This window comes from Lucilia sericata, unplaced genomic scaffold (assembly GCF_015586225.1).
Source record: "Lucilia sericata isolate MDLA Ls3-8-SP2 unplaced genomic scaffold, ASM1558622v1 Contig000216F_arrow, whole genome shotgun sequence".
In the NCBI taxonomy this organism is placed as follows: Eukaryota; Metazoa; Arthropoda; class Insecta; order Diptera; family Calliphoridae; genus Lucilia; species Lucilia sericata.
In genome coordinates, this window is record NW_023994244.1 from 1 (window position 1) to 20,639 (window position 20,639).

At 30.8% G+C, this 20,639-nt stretch overlaps 1 protein-coding gene across 1 annotated transcript; it reads right to left on the bottom strand.

The window, feature by feature from the left end:
• Positions 1–303: 303 nt before the first annotated feature.
• On the bottom strand, positions 304–20,364 carry LOC119602237 (stromal interaction molecule homolog). Its single transcript, XM_037953645.1, is given in 13 exon segments — positions 304–464; positions 1,295–1,531; positions 1,706–2,036; positions 7,549–7,596; positions 7,765–8,347; positions 8,414–8,586; positions 8,649–8,690; positions 8,693–8,763; positions 11,560–11,672; positions 11,732–11,851; positions 12,013–12,170; positions 12,241–12,826; positions 20,172–20,364. Coding segments are annotated over 12 exon segments (2,337 nt in total). The 5' UTR covers positions 12,677–12,826; positions 20,172–20,364; the 3' UTR covers positions 304–439.
• Between the last annotated feature and the right edge of the window lie 275 nt (positions 20,365–20,639).

Genomic DNA, 20,639 nt, shown 5'->3' on the forward strand with positions numbered 1-20,639 from the left:
ATCTAGGATCTAGTCAATGATATAGTCTATAAACTCATGTCAATATTCGTATATAAATATTAACCATAAAGATATATTTTTTCAAAATATTCTTGTTATTGACAAAAAATATTAAAAAATCTTCAATAGAAAACGAAACACACACATAATCTCACACACATAAATGGCAAAAACAAAAACAGATTAAAAGAAAATACAAAACAATTTTGTTCTCTTTTTTTGAAAGGATTTTTTCATAGCAATTTTATGTTTTTATATAGATAAAATAAGTTGTTGTTTTTTTCCGATTTCTTTCTTTTTAAAAATTCTATAATTATTATAATACAATAGGTAAAGTAGTATTAAGTAGTAGTAGCATTTAGTAGTAGTAATAATAGTATTTTTAATCAAGTCTATTTATTTATTTTAATGTAGTAGCACACGTAGTTATAGTAGAAATTTATGTAGATGTTTGTTTTTGGTTTCTGAAATTGTAAAATTAGAAATAAAAAAAATATAAATGTACGCTATTAGAAAACCTCAACAAACATATTTAGTAAAATCGTTTAACAAAAGCAATAGAATAAAAAAATAAAGTAAGAGAAATAAAAGGGGATAACAACTCTAGGGTCTAGAGACATGCGGGATTTAGAATCATAAGACTTTTTGTGTTTGTGTGTGAGAAATATATGTGGTGTTGAGAATGCATTTTAAGAATTAGTAAAATTTTATTAAAAAACAATTAAAAATTCTATATTCGGCTGTGCCGAATCTTATATACCCTTCACCAAAGTGTGTTAAAAGAACAGTCAGTAGGTTTTTTATTACAAACTTAATCGTGACTTAATCGAATCCACTATCTATACGGGTCCAAAATATATCACTTTATGAGTTCGGAAAAATATATTGTAGAAATTATAAACGGAATGATAAACTTATATACTACCCTTCTCACGAAGGTGAAGGATATAACACTGATATTAAAACTGTTAAAATTTGCTTTAAAAATCAAACCAGTTGGGGGAACTTCAATTGTTGAACATAACGGCCTAAATATCTGATTTAAATTTGTTGGTCCTGCGAATCCAATATTAAAACAACTCTTCTACTATTTCACATTCAAACAGAACAATATTTTTATAGTTTTTTTACTGAAATCTCAACCAAGTAACAACAATAATTAATAAAGAAACAACAACATGCTTAATTAATTAACTAAAAAGTTAGTTTTAAAACAACAAATACTAAAATATAAAAAATTATTAAAATAACAAAACAGATTTTTTTTCAAAATTTCTTTAACACCAAAACAAACCTCTGATTTGATTTACGAGGTGGAGGTAAAGGTGCGCGACCTATGGGACCACTTGGAGGTGGCGGTGGGGGTACTGATGTTACACTATGTGTTGTAGTCGTTGTCGTAGCTGACGAGTTGGTAGACGAAATCGAATTTGTATGAGCGTGTTTTTTGGTACGCGGTGGTACGGGTATAGAACGATCTGAACGTTCCGATGAAACCGAAGGACTATGACGATTTAAATCATGTATAACACTAAAAAATTGACAGATTTAATTTTAAACATAAAAAATGAAAAGTTATTAAAACTTAAGAAACGAAAATGAAAAATGATTTTAAATGAGAAAACACTTAGAAATGAAAACTAAACTACTACCCAGCAGACGCCAACCACAAAACATAAAATATATTAACTCTAGCCCCAAATACCTGTCATTGTTAGAAGCATGCTGTTGTTGCTGTTGTGCAGTTGCTGCTGCAGCCGAGGCAATGGCCGCCACTGTTGCACTATTCGTATGATTATGATTGCCCACATGATTCATAACTTCAAATGGTGCCTGTTGCAGGGGGGTACGTGGTGTTATTGCTGGTGCAGCTGTTAGCATGGGGGTCGGTGGTGCATTGCCCAAATAAAATTGCACCGATTGTGATTCGATATTATCCTCACTACCCGATGAATCATCTCGTCCCATTGTCGAACTACTATTTAAGAGTGTGGAAGCACTTAGACCAGAATTCCGACTGTAACCATCAATTAAACCTGGCAAAATACAAAAAATTTCTTTTTCTTTTAATCAGCTAAATCTTGTCATTAGGGATCTAAGGCATAATATATAATTTGTTTAAAAAAAGAGAATGTTAAAAGACCGGCACGAAATAAAAATTTAATGAACAGCAGCAAATGAATGAGTTTGTAGTTGTTAACAACTGTTTGTTTGGCGAGACAAATGATGGTATGGAGTTAAATGGGAGATTAAGACGATTTTCTGCAGAAATGTATTTGAATGTGATTAAGACACACTGTCTCACGCAAAGAGTTCTCTCTCTCTCTCTCTTTCTCACTAAAGAGATTTCTTGCACAACTGAATTAATACGATTGCTATTGACATTTTTACTCTGTAATAGGCATGGAAAATTCAGTACTTTAGTACTATAGTCTAGTCTTCAGTTTAGTCTATAGTCTAGTCTATAGTCTAGTCTGTAGTCTAGTCTGTAGTCTAGTCTGTAGTCTAGTCTATAGTCTAGTCTATAGTCTAGTCTATAGTCTAGTCTATAGTCTAGTCTATAGTCTAGTCTATAGTCTAGTCTATAGTCTAGTCTATAGTCTAGTCTATAGTCTAGTCTATAGTCCAGTCTATAGTCCAGTCTATAGTCCAGTCTATAGTCTAGTCTGTAGTCTAGTCTATAGTCTAGTCTATAGTCTAGTCTATAGTCTAGTCTATAGTCTAGTCTATAGTCTAGTCTATAGTCTAGTATATAGTCCAGTCTATAGTTTAGTCTATAGTTTAGTCTATAGTTTAGTCTATAGTTTAGTCTATAGTCTAGTCTATAGTCTAGTCTATAGTCTAGTCTATAGTCCAGTCTATAGTCTAGTCTATAGCCTAGTCTATAGTCTAGTCTATAGTCTAGTCTATAGTCTAGTCTATAGTCTAGTCTATAGTCTATTCTATAGTCTAGTCTATAGTCTAGTCTATAGACTAGACTATAGACTAGACTATAGACTAGTCTATTTCTAGTCTATAGTCTAGTCTATAGTCTAGTCTATAGTCTAGTCTATAGTCTAATCTATAGTCTAGTCTATAGTCTAGTCTATAGTCTAGTCTATAGTCTAGTCTATAGTCTAGTCTATAGTCTAGTCTATAGTCTAGTCTATAGTCTAGTCTATAGTCTAGTCTATAGTCTAGTCTATAGTCTAGTCTATAGTCTAGTCTATAGTCTAGTCTATAGTCTAGTCTATAGTCTAGTCTATAGTCTAGTCTATAGTCTAGTCTATAGTCTAGTCTATAGTCTAGTCTATAGTCTAGTCTATAGTCTAGTCTATAGTCTAGTCTATAGTCTAGTCTATAGTCTAGTCTATAGTCTAGTCTATAATCTAGTCTATAGTCTAGTCTATAGTCTAGTCTATAGTCTAGTCTATAGTCTAGTCTATAGTCTAGTCTATAGTCTAGTCTATAATCTAGTCTATAGTCTAGTCTATAGTCTAGTTTATAGTCTAGTCTATAGAACTGAATTAGAACTGAACTAGAACTGAACTAGAACTGAACTAGAACTGAACTAGAACTGAACTAGAACTGAACTAGAACTGAACTAGAACTGAACTAGAACTGAACTAGAACTGAACTAGAACTGAACTAGAACTGAACTAGAACTGAACTAGAACTGAACTAGAACTGAACTAGAACTGAACTAGAACTGATTTAGAACTGAACTAGAACTGAACTAGAACTGAACTACTTAGAACTGAACTAGAACTGAACTAGAACTGAACTAGAACTGAACTAGAACTGAACTAGAACTGAACTATAGTCTAGTCTATTGTCTAGTCTATAGACTAGTCTGCTTCGGAATTCTGTTCATATCTCCCCTTATTAATGGACTGATTTTGTTGATTATCAATAGGAAACTTCACAAAAGAATATTTGACAAAATTATTGAAGATTTAGATTTTGAAGATATCTGGGGTCTTCAGAAAAATGGTTTCAACAGACACCCAGATGGACAGACGGACAGAAATTACAAACGGAATGACAAAAGAACTCATAAGTTTTGAAAGGATTTACAGGAGTAGACAGCTAGAATCAAATGTGTTCCATTTTAATTACAAGTGTTATATTATAACAAATTTTACACAATGTAATTGTAAGATAAATCTTAATAATCATAATATTTATACATTTTTACATTTATGAACATATATTTTTTGAGCTGAATGTAGACAAAAACAAATATTTACATTTTTAAAGTCAAGGTGAGTTCAAAATGTAGACATTGCCTTCTTTTTGAATTCGCCTTGTTAAAGGGAGCTATATTACATATAATGATTGACCGCAAACAAATGTATACACATACATACCTAAATGAAACGGAAAAGTGATGAGATAAAAATCTATATAATTATTATACATTAAAACTACAAATTACAAAGTCTAAACAAAAACTACAATGATGAAAACAATACAAATGGTTTAACAAGAGCTTTAATAATGATTTTAGGCGCTCAAAGAAAATGTTATTAATGAAATTTATAAAAGAAAAAGAAAACAAACAAAACTGTTTTTACAACCATCATGCCAACATTAGGTAAAAGGAAATAAACAAAATAAAAGAAAACAGAAAATTCTTGGTTAATAATATTAATAACAAGATAGCAATACAGAGAGTTATGGTAAATGAAAGATCAACGGTTTCTTACCTTATATTGCTTTGGTGAAAGGGACATTTTCTCACGCTCGGAATTTACGTATTTTTAGTAAAGCCGTATTTGTATTGATATAAATTTGTAATAGAAAAAGGAATTTGTAATGAAAAGATAAAGATAAATAAAAACATTCAAAATCAAAATAAGAAACCCAATTGTTTAATGGTAAAATGGGACCCCTTTAGTTTGCATTAATACTTACTACTTTGTTTTGTCATTTTATTGGAAAATATTAGAGCCTATAAAATTTAACCCATTCCGGTGGTAGGTTTTACCTTTTAGAAATTTAAACCTATGTTGGTCATGATGGTTGTTTAAAAATTAGTAAAACTATTTCATTTCAAAAATATCTGGACATACAACATGGGATGTGAATTGATACTAAATCTCAGTATTAACAATACTGAAATTTCAAATAGAAACAATTCTTGCAGCTACTTGGAGACATGTGTTTTTTAATCATCTCCATTAAGATAATGAATCTTTCAAAAATTCATTAATGAAAGCTCTCTTTTTTGGAGAAATGTCAAAATGGAACTTTAAAGTCCGACATAAAATATTTATTTTTCAGTAAAAGTTGACCTTTCGTAACATGTCGATTTTTCAGAAATAAAATAAAAATTTAATTTCTACAATATATTTGCAATAAAATTTTCACTAAATACTCGAGTTTTCAAAAAAAAAAAGTTCTAATTTATACTTTCAAAAAAATTTTGATTTTTCACTAAAATTTGTTAATAAACTAGAACTGAACTAGAACTAGAACTGAACTAGAACTGAACTAGAACTGAACTAGAACTGAACTAGAACTGAACTAGAACTGAACTAGAACTGAACTGAACTGACTAGAACTGAACTAGAACTGAACTAGAACTGAACTAGAACTGAACTAGAACTGAACTAGAACTGACTAGAACTGAACTAGAACTGAACTAGAACTGAACTAGAACTGAACTAGAACTGAACTAGAACTGAACTAGAACTGAACTAGAACTGAAACTAGAACTGAACTAGAACTGAACTAGAACTGAACTAGAACTGAACTAGAACTGAACTAGAACTGACTAGAACTGAACTAGAACTGAACTACTAACTGAACTAGAACGAACTAGAACTGAACTAGAACTGAACTAGAACTGAACTAGAATGACTAGAACTGAACTAGAACTGAACTAGAACTGAACTAGAACTGAACTAGAACTGAACTAGAACTGAACTAGGAACTGAACTAGAACTGAACTAGAACTGAACTAGAAACTGAACTAGAACTGAACTAGAACTGAACTAGAACTGAACTAGAACTGAACTAGAACTGAACTAGAACTGAACTAGAACTGAACTAGAACTGAACTAGAACTGAACTAGAACTGAACTAGAACTGAACTAGAACTGAACTAGAACTGAACTAGAACTGAACTAGAACTGAACTAGAACTGAACTAGAACTGAACTAGAACTGAACTAGAACTGAACTAGAACTGAACTAGAACTGAACTAGAACTGAACTAGAACTGAACTAGAACTGAACTAGAACTGAACTAGAACTGAACTAGAACTGAACTAGAACTGAACTAGAACTGAACTAGAACTGAACTAGAACAGAACTAGAACATGAACTAGAACTGAACTAGAAACTGAACTAGAACTGAACTAGAACTGAACTAGAACTGAACTAGAACTGAACTAGAACTGAACTAGAACTGAACTAGAACTGAACTAGAACTGAACTAGAACTGAACTGAACTAGAACTGAACTAGAACTGAACTAGAACTGAACTAGAACTGAACTAGAACTGAACTAGAACTAGAACTGAACTAGAACTGAACTAGAACTGAACATTTGAATGCTGTATGTATTTGAGATACAAACCAAAATTGAAAAATTCATTTTTAAAAGTAGTTTCCAAAGCCAAAAAAATTTAATGATACATAAAATAAAAACACAATCATTTCTCTAAAATAAATTTCTAAATAAAAAGCACCGGAAAGGATTAAAAGCATACATCAGCATTTACAAAAAGGAGGGGAAATTAACTATATATAAAAAAACAGTAAATAAACAAAATAAAGAGAACTATATACATATTTAAAAAATAAAATCAAAAGTTTATTTCAAAAGATGCTAAAATTAAAAATAAAAGTAAGAATAATAATATTTTTTTTGTTGTAAAGAACAATACAGTAGTAAATAAAAGGAATTTTGGAAATAATAGATGTCTTGGTTGTAAATTTTATAAACATAATACAAATTAACAATTAACAAAAGAGGAGAAAAATAGTAAATAGTTTTGAAAACAAACTAAATTACATTCTGGGGACATTTAACAAAAAAAAAAAAAAGGAAAGAAAAATTTATATAAGTAAAATGCAAATAAAACAAGTTTTTGTTTTAATTAAAATACACACTAAAATTAAATAATATTGCACTTAAAATTACAGTAATAATAGAAGTAATTATTTATGTATGTATAAAAATAAAACGGAAATATTTATTATGACAGACAACACAGCATTTAAAAGAACCTATTTATGATAGATTTATATTTTCATTTTTAACTTAATTTAATCATGTTTTTTATGCAAAAACTGGGTGTAAGATTTATTGGCTGTTTTTGTAACACTAAAGGAAATATTTTTAAAAATTTCCACCATTGTTTGTTATTTTACAAAAACAGTTCTTTTCGTTTCAGGTTGATTATTTAACATTTAAAATGTTTTCTTTCTTTTTGTTTGATCATGGAACATTTAGAGATTTTTTTCGTTTGTATGAGAAAATTTTGTTGATTTTTTGTTTGTTTCTTTTTCATTAGATTACTCGGCCGAGATCAAGGAAAAATTTTCAAAATTTAGCTTACCTTGAACAGATTCATCATCTAAATCATCGGAGCTGCTGGTAATGCGTGCTGTAAAGGGAAGAGAAATACAAATCATAGTTTAATTAAAACTGCTCGCATAAGTGATCATGATGTTTTTTTTAGAAAACTGATTGTAATTAACACAAATGTTATTGTTAAATAAACTTATACTTATAAAAAGTATTTTTCTTTTGAGATCTCAAATAAAATTCTCACCTCTTGAACTCTTAACCGAAGAACCACTACCACCACCGCCATTACGACCATACAAGACACTCTCCAAATAAGGTAAACCATTATTATTGACAATATTCATACCCAAACACTGTTCAATTTGTTTCCATCTGTGTAAACGTTCTTGCAACTCATTCGTAACTTCTCCCAATGAATTTCGAGCCTCAACAATCGAACGATCTACATCATCGATACTTTTGCCATGAGTCGAAACGAAAGCACCCACTAAACTCGAACGTTTCTTGCGTAATTTCTCACAAGCCTCACGAGCCGATTGTAATTGTTTTTCAGCAGAAACACGTTTCTTTAAATGATTTTTACTTTCCAGTTCATAGGTGTATTGTAGCCAGGACTGTAGTTGAGGCGGTGGTGCCCAACAATTATCGACTAATTCAATTTCTGCTCTTGACAATTCAGTGCGTAACATTTCTATTTCCTTTTTAAGCTGTTGGACTTCGAGATCTGAATTTGAGGACGTTAAAGTGGGGACTTCTTTGAGACGTCTTTCCAAGTCCATTTTTTCAGTAGCAACATTCTCTTGCTCCAAACGAGCACGTTCCAATTCCTTTAAGAATTAACAAAAATTAACTAAAGCTAAGAATTATATAAAAAAAAAAATATTCTTCCTTACCTTCTGCATTTCCTGCAAACTTTGTTCAGCTCTTTGCAAACCCTCCATATCTTGAGCCATGCGTCTTAAATGTCTTTTAGCATTTTTATTTTGCTGATAAGCATACCAGCAACCAATTATAGCACTTAATAGTAAAGTTACTAAAATGTAATCTTTCCAACGCGTTCCAGTCTCTGTTAAGGAGAATCATTTTAGTTTATTTTTCTTTATAATTAAAAAAATATCGGTTTCTTACCTCTGGGTGGTCCAAATAGGACCACATCCATGGCCTTTAAGGCAATTTTTGTTTATGTATGGGATCTTTAATGCCCAAAACATTGCTGACATAATGCATATTATTAACTGCTAATCTGAAAGTGGAAATAAATAAAATTTTATATTAAAATCAATATTAATAATACCACTTGTTGTCCAGAGATTATTTTTTCATAGGACTTCGGATCGTATAATGAATAAAAATATCACTCATACAACCCGTATTCTTTGTAGTTCTAGTTCCATTCTACTTCAGTTCTAGTTCAGTTCTAGTTCAGTTCTAGTTCAGTTCTAGTTCAGTTCTAGTTCAGTTCTAGTTCAGTTCTAGTTCAGTTCTAGTTCAGTTCAGTTAGTTCAGTTCTAGTTCAGTTCTAGTTCAGTTCTAGTTCAGTTCTAGTTCAGTTCAGTTCTAGTTCAGTTCTAGTTCAGTTCTAGTTCAGTTCAGTTCTAGTTCAGTTCTAGTTCAGTTCTAGTTCAGTTCTAGTTCAGTTCTAGTTCAGTTCTAGTTCAGTTCTAGTTCAGTTCTAGTTCAGTTCTAGTTCAGTTCTAGTTCAGTTCTAGTTCAGTTCTAGTTCAGTTCTAGTTCAGTTCTAGTTCTAGTTCAGTTCTAGTTCAGTTCTAGTTCAGTTCTAGTTCAGTTCTAGTTCAGTTCTAGTTCAGTTCTAGTTCAGTTCTAGTTCAGTTCTAGTTCAGTTCTAGTTCAGTTCTAGTTCAGTTCTAGTTCAGTTCTAGTTCAGTTCTAGTTCAGTTCTAGTTCAGTTCTAGTTCAGTTCTAGTTCAGTTCTAGTTCAGTTCTAGTTCAGTTCTAGTTCAGTTCTAGTTCAGTTCTAGTTCAGTTCTAGTTCAGTTCTAGTTCAGTTCTAGTTCAGTTCTGTTCAGTTCTAGTTCAGTTCTAGTTCAGTTCTAGTTCAGTTCTAGTTCAGTTCTAGTTCAGTTCTAGTTCAGTTCTAGTTCAGTTCTAGTTCAGTTCTAGTTCAGTTCTAGTTCAGTTCTAGTTCAGTTCTAGTTCAGTTCTAGTTCAGTTCTAGTAGTTCAGTTCTAGTTCAGTTCTAGTTCAGTTCTAGTTCAGTTCTAGTTCAGTTCTAGTTCAGTTCTAGTTCAGTTCTAGTTCAGTTCTAGTTCAGTTCTAGTTCAGTTCTAGTTCAGTTCTAGTTCAGTTCTAGTTCAGTTCTAGTTCAGTTCTAGTTCAGTTCTAGTTCAGTTCTAGTTCAGTTCTAGTTCAGTTCTAGTTCAGTTCTAGTTCAGTTCTAGTTCAGTTCTAGTTCAGTTCTAGTTCAGTTCTAGTTCAGTTCTAGTTCAGTTCTAGTTCAGTTCTAGTTCAGTTCTAGTTCAGTTCTAGTTCAGTTCTAGTTCAGTTCTAGTTCAGTTCTAGTTCAGTTCTAGTTCAGTTCTAGTTCAGTTCTAGTTCAGTTCTAGTTCAGTTCTAGTTCAGTTCTAGTTCAGTTCTAGTTCAGTTCTAGTTCAGTTCTAGTTCAGTTCTAGTTCAGTTCTAGTTCAGTTCTAGTTCAGTTCTAGTTCAGTTCTAGTTCAGTTCTAGTTCAGTTCTAGTTCAGTTCTAGTTCAATTCGAGTTCAGTTCTAGTTCAGTTCTAGTTCAGTTCTAGTTCAGTTCTAGTTCAGTTCTAGTTCAGTTCTAGTTCAATTCTAGTTCAGTTCTAGTTCAGTTCTAGTTCAGTTCTAGTTCAGTTCTAGTTCAGTTCTAGTTCAGTTCTAGTTCAGTTCTAGTTCAGTTCTAGTTCAGTTCTAGTTCAGTTCTAGTTCAGTTCTAGTTCAGTTCTAGTTCAGTTCTAGTTCAGTTCTAGTTCAGTTCTAGTTCAGTTCTAGTTCAGTTCTAGTTCAGTTCTAGTTCAGTTCTAGTTCAGTTCTAGTTCAGTTCTAGTTCAGTTCTAGTTCAGTTCTAGTTCAGTTCTAGTTCAGTTCTAGTTCAGTTCTAGTTCAGTTCTAGTTCAGTTCTAGTTCAGTTCTAGTTCAGTTCTAGTTCAGTTCTTCAGTCTAGTTCAGTTCTAGTTCAGTTCTAGTTCAGTTCTAGTTCAGTTCTAGTTCAGTTCTAGTTCAGTTCTAGTTCAGTTCTAGTTCAGTTCTAGTTCAGTTCTAGTTCAGTTCTAGTTCAGTTCTAGTTCAGTTCTAGTTCAGTTCTAGTTCAGTTCTAGTTCAATTCTAGTTCAATTCTAGTTCAGTTCTAGTTCAGTTCTAGTTCAGTTCTAGTTCAGTTCTAGTTCAGTTCTAGTTCAGTTCTAGTTCAGTTCTAGTTCAGTTCTAGTTCAGTTCTAGTTCAGTTCTAGTTCAGTTCTAGTTCAGTTCTAGTTCAGTTCTAGTTCAGTTCTAGTTCAGTTCTAGTTCAGTTCTAGTTCAGTTCTAGTTCAGTTAGTTCAGTTCTAGTTCAGTTCTAGTTCAGTTCTAGTTCAGTTCTAGTTCAGTTCTAGTTCAGTTCTAGTTCAGTTCTAGTTCAGTTCTAGTTCAGTTCTAGTTCAGTTCTAGTTCAGTTCTAGTTCAGTTCTAGTTCAGTTCTAGTTCAGTTCTAGTTCAGTTCTAGTTCAGTTCTAGTTCAGTTCTAGTTCAGTTCTAGTTCAGTTCTAGTTCAGTTCTAGTTCAGTTCTAGTTTCAGTTCTAGTTCAGTTCTAGTTCAGTTCTAGTTCAGTTCAGTTCAGTTCAGTTCTAGTTCAGTTCTAGTTCAGTCTAGTTCAGTTCTAGTTCAGCTCTAGTTCAGTTCTAGTTCAGTTCTAGTTCAGTTCTAGTTCAGTTCTGGTTCAGTTCTAGTTCAGTTCTAGTTCAGTTCTAGTTCAGTTCTAGTTCAGTTCTAGTTCAGTTCTAGTTCACTTCTAGTTCACTTCTAGTTCACTTCTAGTTCAGTTCTGCTTTAGAGATACAAATTTTAAAAACCTTTATTCATACCTTGGCAAACTTGCGCCCGACACCTTGTGCTGCTTAAATAAGTCCACATATTGAGGAAGTTGTACAGATTGAGCCAACCAATCGGTGGTCTGTTCGGTAGTCCAGTTATGAACCTAGAAAAAATTAATTAATAAATTTAAAATAACAAAGATTTAAAAAATCATTAACCAACCTCTGATCTTAGCCAGGCCTCCCACAATTCTTTAACCGATATATGCATGTCATCATTGAAATGGAAAGCTTTTTGACGTTTCTCATAACCCGAATCGTATTTAAGTTCTTCGCGCAAAAACTAAATTACACACAATAAAAAATTATAAAAATAAAAGTATTTTTTACAGTTTTTTTGCATTATTAAAATAACATGCAAAACAATTGTAAAAAAAAAATTAAACAATAAATGAAAATTGTATATTAATAACAATAGAATGAAATAAAAAAATTCTAACTTACATCATCAGATTCACTTAAATCAATATTGCCATTATCGTCGTCATCTAATTGACGATGTAAACTTCTAATTGCTTCCATGCCCAAACGATCTTGATCATTATAACAATCAAGATCATCGGCATGACAAGCACCATCCGCTGAACCGCTGCCAAGAGAGCCTAAAGGGGAGTTTTGTAAAGAAAAAATTAAAAATTACTTAAAGGAAGGTGAAAGGTTAAAAATACTTACTGAATTCATTGCTAACAGCCTGAGACATGGCCTCACTTAATAGATTGTAGGTATTTTTAGGTTCAGCATGACCACTATTAGGAGCTGGATGATAAATATGCGGACTACCTATAACAGCTCCATGTGAGGGATGATGTATGCCGCTACCCACCATATTGTGTCCACCCCCACCACCACCACCATGGCCCGCATACTGATGCTGACTGTGATGTTGTTGATGATGCGGTTGTTGCTGCTGATGTGGTGGTATGTGCTGATATCTAGGATGATTGCTAGGCGTTGGCGGTTGACCACCACTGTCTACTGCACTTAGGTGGGTATTGAAACGATTACCGCCCGCTTTATTATCGCCTGGAGCGGAATTACTGTTTACTAAACATTTATGTGTAGACAAACTTAAAAGGGTAAATGTGGCTAAAACTTGAAAAAACTGCATATTGTTTTTGTTCTTGTTGTTCTTCTCTACAGCACTTAAAGGCACACAAAGAAATATTCGTTAGAAATGTAGGTTTTTGTTAAACAAATTATTGAGAGTGTGAAAGAGAGAGTGTAAAACCAAACTATGAAAGAGATTTAAAAAAAGAGGCTGAAAATAAGAAAACAAAATTAATTATTAAGTTGTTTAAGTTATAATAAGTAAAAATAAATTGACAAATGCAGGTTTGTAGTCAAGTTTTGTCACACTTTAGAAACACTTTTAAGGTTTCTTTATTACAACATTTGATTTTGATTCTTTGTGGTAATTTAATTACATTTTATTAAGTATGAGACAATAGAAAACTATAAAAATTTTACCATCTAGATAAAATTCACAAAAAAGTAGAAAACTGTCATTCGTTTTTGTTTATATGTAGGTCAAATTAATTGCTAAACCTAAGGGTCAAAAAAGCAGATTTAACAATTGATCTTTTAACAAAACGAAAAAATTAAATGTTATATAATAACGAGACTCAAATTTTATAATTATATTTTTTTTCACACTGTACATTTGTGTTTTATAAACAAAAATTTGATACTTTTTTATGGTCCTGACTCTAGAGCAGTACAGTCACGACTATAGATCAGCCTATAGTCAATACTATAGATAAGTCTATAGTCAAGACGGTTCAGTCTATAGTCAAGGCTATATATCACTCTATTGTCAAGAGTACAGATCAGTGTGGAGTCACGACTAAAGATCAGTCTATAGTCAAAACTATCAATCAGCCTGTAGTCAAGACTACAGATAAGTCTTTAGTCAATTCTACATATCAGTCAAGACTATAGATCAGTCTGCAGTCAAGACCATAGATCATTGTATAGTCATGGCTATGTATCAGTCTATACTATAGTCAAGACATAGATCAGTCTAGAGTCAATACTATAGCTCAGTCTATAGTCAAGACTATAGATCAGTCCATAGTCAAGCCTATATATATATACGTCTAGAGTCAAGACCATAAATCATTCTATAGTCATGATTATTGATCAGTCTATACTATAGACAAAACTATAGTTCAAGACTATAAATCATTCTATTGCCAAAACTATAGATCCGTCTACAGTCAAGACTATAGATCAGTCTATCACTCTATAGTCAATCATTAGAAAAATTTTTTTATTTTGAAAATGTTTAATAAATTTTCTTTTTATTTTTAAACTTTTCTCTTTAATTTGAAAATTTTTCAGAAATTTTTTCAATAAAATTTTATAATGAAATTTGAAATACATAAATTTATTTTGTTACACACTGTACAGTTTAGTATTTTAAGCGAAATTTTAATCTATAGTCAATCATTAGAAAAATTTTTTTATTTTGAAAATGTTTAATAAATTTTCTTTTTATTTTTAAACTTTTCTCTTTAATTTGAAAATTTTTCAGAAATTTTTTCAATAAAATTTTATAATGAAATTTGAAATACATAAATTTATTTTGTTACACACTGTACAGTTTAGTATTTTAAGCGAAATTTTAACAAAACAAACGATATCTATTTTATAGATATGATTGATGTGATTTTAAAACTAAATTTACACCTACAATTCGGCATCATAAAGATAAATAAATATCGACAAACTGTAAACAAAGATAAAATGGTGAAATTTCAACTCTTTTTTTTAACTATGTACATACTTGAAAATAACTAGCAAATGCTTTCGCAAAAAAATCATATGCTAATGAAATTCCCACTATTTGTTGAATACAATGGAATTTTATTCTATTAAACTCTAAAGTTTTAGCATCTTAATCACTTGTTGCTGTTGTAGCTGTTCCAATTCTACTAGAAGTAGTTAAAGTATAAATAATTTGCAAAAGTAAACAAGGCGAAAATTTACATATAACTGTAAACCACAATACTTAACATAAAAATCCATTACAATCGACTATAAAAAGTAAGAAAAGAATTTTTCTTAGATAATAGTTATAGGAAACCTTTCTATGCCTGCATGCTACCAGCACACGCTGGCTTTGTCAGGGCCTCTAACTCTATGACTTCTAACACCACAACCACCACCCACCCATTAATAAAGAATATTTATAATTAAGGTGAGTCAGTTAATAAAAGCCGAAATTATTTGTTTTAATTTGCGCGTACAGATAAAAAAGTTGTTGAAAGAGATAAATTATTATTTGAATTATAGTTAAATAAATTTTGTTTTGTGTTAATTAAATTATTTTTTTGTGCATATTTTTATACGTTTGTAAACATAACAACTAATACTGTGTTAAATATTTATAAAGCAGACAGTATGGAAGATATTAAAAAATAATAACAATGCCGGCGAATACAGTGGTGGGCAAAAATGAATATACAAACCTCTTTTTATTTATCTATCTATCTATCTATCTATCTATCTATCTATCTAATCTATCCTATCTATCTATCTATCTATCTATCTATCTATCTATCTATCTATCTATCTTATCTATCTATCTATCTAGCTATCTATCTAATCTATCTATCTATCTATCTATCTATCTATCTATCTATCTATCTATCTATCTATCTATCTATCTATCTATCTATTCATCTATCTATCTATCTATCTATCTATCTATCTATCTATCTATCTATCTATCTATCTATCTATCTATCTATCTAGCTATCTATCTATCTATCCTATCTATCTTATCTATCTATCTATCTATCTATCTATCTATCTATCTATCTATCTATCTATTTATATATCTATATCTATCTATCTATCCTATCTATCTATCTATCTATCTATCTATCTATATATTATCTAATCCTATCTATCTATCTATCTATCTATCTATCTATCTATCTATCTATCTATCTATCTATCTATCTATCTATCTATCTATCTATCTATCTATCTTATCTATCTATCTATCTATCTATCTATCTATCGACACATTGAAAAAATAGTCCCACAATTTTGCTCCACACTGTAGATGCTTTTTAGTTTGAGTTTGTGTTGTGTGCAAAGACAAGTATTAAAACTTAAAAAAAGCACTTTTTTCTGAAGGTTTACGTTCAATGGCTGGAAAGAGAACATAACACCAAGATACACGCAGTTACTCACATAAACTTGTTTATGTTTAATATATTTTTTATTATTTTTTCGGGTCCCAATATTCTAAAAACAAAAATAACACTTATAATAAAATGAATGTTTGTTTTGCATGTTTTTTGTCTGATCTCTAAACGAATACTTGAACTTGATAGAAGTTTATTTGAAAAAAAAAAAAACGACAACAAAAATAATGACCAGCTACATTGTATGACACACCATTCGAAAGTGAATCAATGTAAAAATAGAGAGACAAATTTAGTAAAAAAAAAGTAATTAATTATAAAAAATATTAAAAAAAAGAAGAAACAAAATAACAACAATAATTAAAAATATTGTATAAGTGATAGGAAAATTTATGGAAATAAAATGAAATAATTTGTTTGTAGATAAATAATTAAATATTTTTATCTTTTACAACAACGAGTTTGGGATAAACTGACAGGACTTAAATATCATAAACACGACAATGTTTGAGATACAATGTTTATTTAAATGAAAAAAAAAAAATAAAAAAGAGATAAATTTGGTAATTTTTTGCAAATTCTGCTGATCTACCTATAGTCAAGACTATAGATCGGTTTGCAGTCAAGACTATAGATCAGTCTATGGTCATGATCATAGTTTATAGATCAATCTAAAGCCAAAAGAAATAGAGTACTGAAAGATGCAACGATTCTAGTAATGTTAAGAGATCATTTGAAATACTCTTTAAAATACGCTTTAGATCATTTTTTATATCATCTAGACAAACAACTAAACAAATAAATTTAAAAATGTTCAAATTATTAATATTATTTATTTGTCTTGCCTGCCTTTCAATATTTATCATTATGTTCGATGAACTTTTGTCATTTCTGATGACACTTTCATTGTGCCAAACACACTCTCCTCTAGTTTAAAAAGTAAGATTCTTTATCAGCAGTGGTATACAAAAAAAACCAGAAACGTATTTAACAAATTTAGATCATAGTCGTGAGAGTAATGTTTACTTTTTTTTAGAAAAAAGTTTCCAAATTAAAAATAATGAATAATTTTAAATACAACAAATAAAATCTTAAGTTTATTTAAACAACTGCTTGCAAAATAGCTAAATTGTATCATTGTTTACTCTTTTTCTACTATAAAGGAAAGTAAGTGGTAGAAAATACTTTTCCATAAATGGTTTATTGTTGCTATAATATTATTATGCCACAAAATAGACATCAACTTGTGTAAACAATAAAATATTATTAATTTTTTTATAATTTGTTAAGAAAATTGCAAAACTTTGTATATTTCTAGATATTTTTGTAAGTTACTGCTCGATAAACTGTATGTATATAATGTTATAAAATAAAATAATAAAAAGAAGCTTTAAATAAACTTTTAGTAATGAAAATATGGCGGAATTATGTTTATTTAATTATTATCTTTTCTATTTTCTATAAAAAAAAATATATATTTATATTTTTAACCTTAAAAGGAAACGTGTATTAAGTGATTCACTTATGTGGTTAAGTGATTAAAGGAATTTAGTTTTATTGAAATAAGAATTATCTTAGAAATTATCTTAATTCTGAAAAAAAAATCGATATCATATTATAGTGACAAAATATCTTGTCGCTGAAGCAAAATAAATATTTGACTATTCGCGATATTACTACAACATTATTCAAAGAAATTTGCATTATGTAGTTCCCCTTAATGTTTAACAAAATAAATCTATCCTAATAAAAGTAATTTTCCATTATGCTTAACATCAAATAAACAAAACAGTTCTTTTCTATTAAATTATTTATTTGAAAACAAAATAATTTACAAATCACTAATAGAAGATAGAAGCAACTTTAATTGCTCAATCATTATTTAAATTATAATTCTAACCACGTAACTATAAACAATATAATTTATATATTTCTTACAAAATTCAAATTCAACTTTAAATAATTGTTTAACAACTTGAAAAAAAAAAAAGTAAAAATATTTATATAAATAAATAGCTGAGCGCGACCCACGTTATCGGCCCTAAATTTGGTATATATTGCAATTTTATTAAAAATTTTAAAGTTTGCGGCTCCGATGCTATCTATGGGACAAACAGGAATACTTCTTACGATTCCCGAAACATATGTATGTATGTTTGAAAATACGTGTCATTGAGAAGTTACTGAGTTTATCGATTGCGAACAGATATAGATAGATATATAGATAGATAGATAGATAGATAGATAGATAGATAGATAGATAGATAGATAGATAGATAGATAGATAGATAGATAGATAGATAATCGATAATCCGCTCGCTCTCTCGATCGCTCGCTCGCTCGCTCTCTCGCTCGCTCGCTCGATAGCTCGCTCGCTCGCTCGCTCGCTCGCTCGATCGCTCGCTCGCTCGCTCGCTCTCGCTCGCTCGCTCGCTCTCGCTCGCTCGCTCGCTCGCTCGCTCGCTCTCTCGCTCGCTCGCTCGCTCGCTCGCTCGCTCGCTCGCTCGCTCGCTCGCTCGCTCTCGCTAGCTCTCCTCGCTCGCTCGCTCGCTCGCTCGCTCGCTCGCTCGCTCGCTCGCTCGCTCGCTCGCTCGCTCTCTCGCTCGCTCGCTCGCTCGCTCGCTCGCTCGCTCTCGCTCGCTCGCTCGCTCGCTCGCTCGCTCGCTCGCTCGCTCGCTCCGCTCGCTCGCTCGCTCGCTCGCTCTCGCTCGCTCGCTCGCTCGCTCGCTCGCTCGCTCGCTCGCTCGCTCGCTCGCTCGCTCGCTGCTCGCTCGCTCGCTCGCTCGCTCGCTCGCTCGCTCGCTCGCTCCTCGCTCGCTCGCTAGCTCGCTCGATCGCTCGCTCGCTCGCTCGCTCGCTAGTAGATAGATAGATAGATAGATAGATAGATAGATAGATAGATAGATAGATAGATAGATAGATAGAACTTCAATAGTTTTCCAGTCCGAAATATTTCAACGTAACTTTGAGAATACTGATCAAGACAAACACTTAATAAGAATGTTATAGGTATTTAACAATGTCAAATTTTATATACCCACAGAGATCTTCTAAAAATCTAATAAGAAAGCAGAAAACATTAACATTTGAGGGTCTACATTCGATATTTTTAGGTTTTACAAACAAAATTACAAAATTAGTAACTAAACGCATCTTTTTTGATAATGAGTTTAAAACATTCATAAAAAAATTAATTATACAAATTTATATCTAACCATAATCACCAAACCTTTATACTACATACCTATAATTTAACAACTATACATATAAACAATTAAAGCAACATGTCTGTATAGGTTTATTTAAAATTTTATTAAAATATAGTGGAACAAATATTTAAATAAAACGTAATAGTTGTTAGTTACAAAAGTAATAATAAGAAACGAAGTAATAACTGTAAACTAATAATATTTCTAAGCTCTCTCTATATCGGCATATTTTCCTATTAAAAAGTAAAAAAAGGTTTATTTATAACAATAACAATGTCAATTACAACAAAGCCCTATAAACAATTAATTGAGGGTCGATCATGTGGGGATCAGACAAACAAAAAACACAAATACTCGCTTACCTATTAAATGTATGCACACACACATTCTTATAAGTACTTTTATATACAACAAAAACAGTTAATAATTTTTAATCAATTCAAATTGTTCGTGTTTGTTTTTTTTTTTTCAAATCAGGAAAAAAATAAAAATTTTTTAGAAGCTGTTATTTTAGCTTTTTCGTTTCGTTTTGTTTCCAGTAATTCATTACCAAAGCAAAAGCAAAAACAACAACAGCAACTCACGAAAATGACAACCATATAAAGTTAAACGAGAAAAAGCAACAAAAAATAACATCACACACTTTACAACAAACACAATGAGTTTGTGACACATACACAATCTTATTGACAAACATACCCCGCAAAACAAGAGAATGAACGATTTCTGACTACTTAAAGCAACAACAAACAAACTAACAAAACAACAAGCTGTTGTGTTTTTGTATGTTGTTGTAGTTTTGTTTTGTTTGTGCAAAAAATTTCTAATCTAGGTGAATCTGTCTGTTAATTTATTTATTATTATTTTTTCTATGATGCGCACTTTTTCCAACAACAATTTTACACAAAGTATCACTTGTTTTAACTTAGCTTTCCTTAGAAATTGTTTTAATTATTTTTACAACAATTTGTTGTTTATTAACTAATTTTACATACAATTACATTATTGCTGTTGTATTTTGTGTAATTTATATTATTATTAGCTCTATTTTATTGCCATTATTTTGTTATACAAGCTGACTGTGGTTTGCTTTTCATATTATTTTTGCTTTACACTTTTTTATTTGCAAAAACTTTTTCTATTTTTTTATTCATTCTTCACACCATGACTATACCTTCATTTGATTTGCATTCACAAATTTATTTTCTATTTCTACATTTTTTCACTATTAACTTACAATTTTTTAACACTTTTATTAATAAAACATTATATTTGAAGGTTGTTTAACTCGTTGTTTATGAAATTTATGGAAAATTTCTTGTTTTTGGGTCTTAAAAATTGTTGTTAAAAAATGTTAAATCGTTTTCTAGTTAAAAAAAATTAACAAAAAATTAATCCGTGCCAACAACTACGATTGAATGAAAAATACAAATGTCAAATTTAGCAAGAACAATGTTGACAACTGGTTTGTGTTTTTCGTATTCTCTTTTCCGCACAGAGTTGTATGCTGTGGTAGTAGTGAGAAATACTGTGCGTTGCGTTAAAGTGTATTTAAATACACTTGGGGAAAAATTATAAGAAAATAAAATATTTTAATAGCAAGATGAAAATGTATGAGGATTTCACAATTAGGTTTTGGGTATTTTTTTGAAAAGGGTAACTTAATTAAATAATTTATTAATTAGATCTTTTTATTGATTTGATA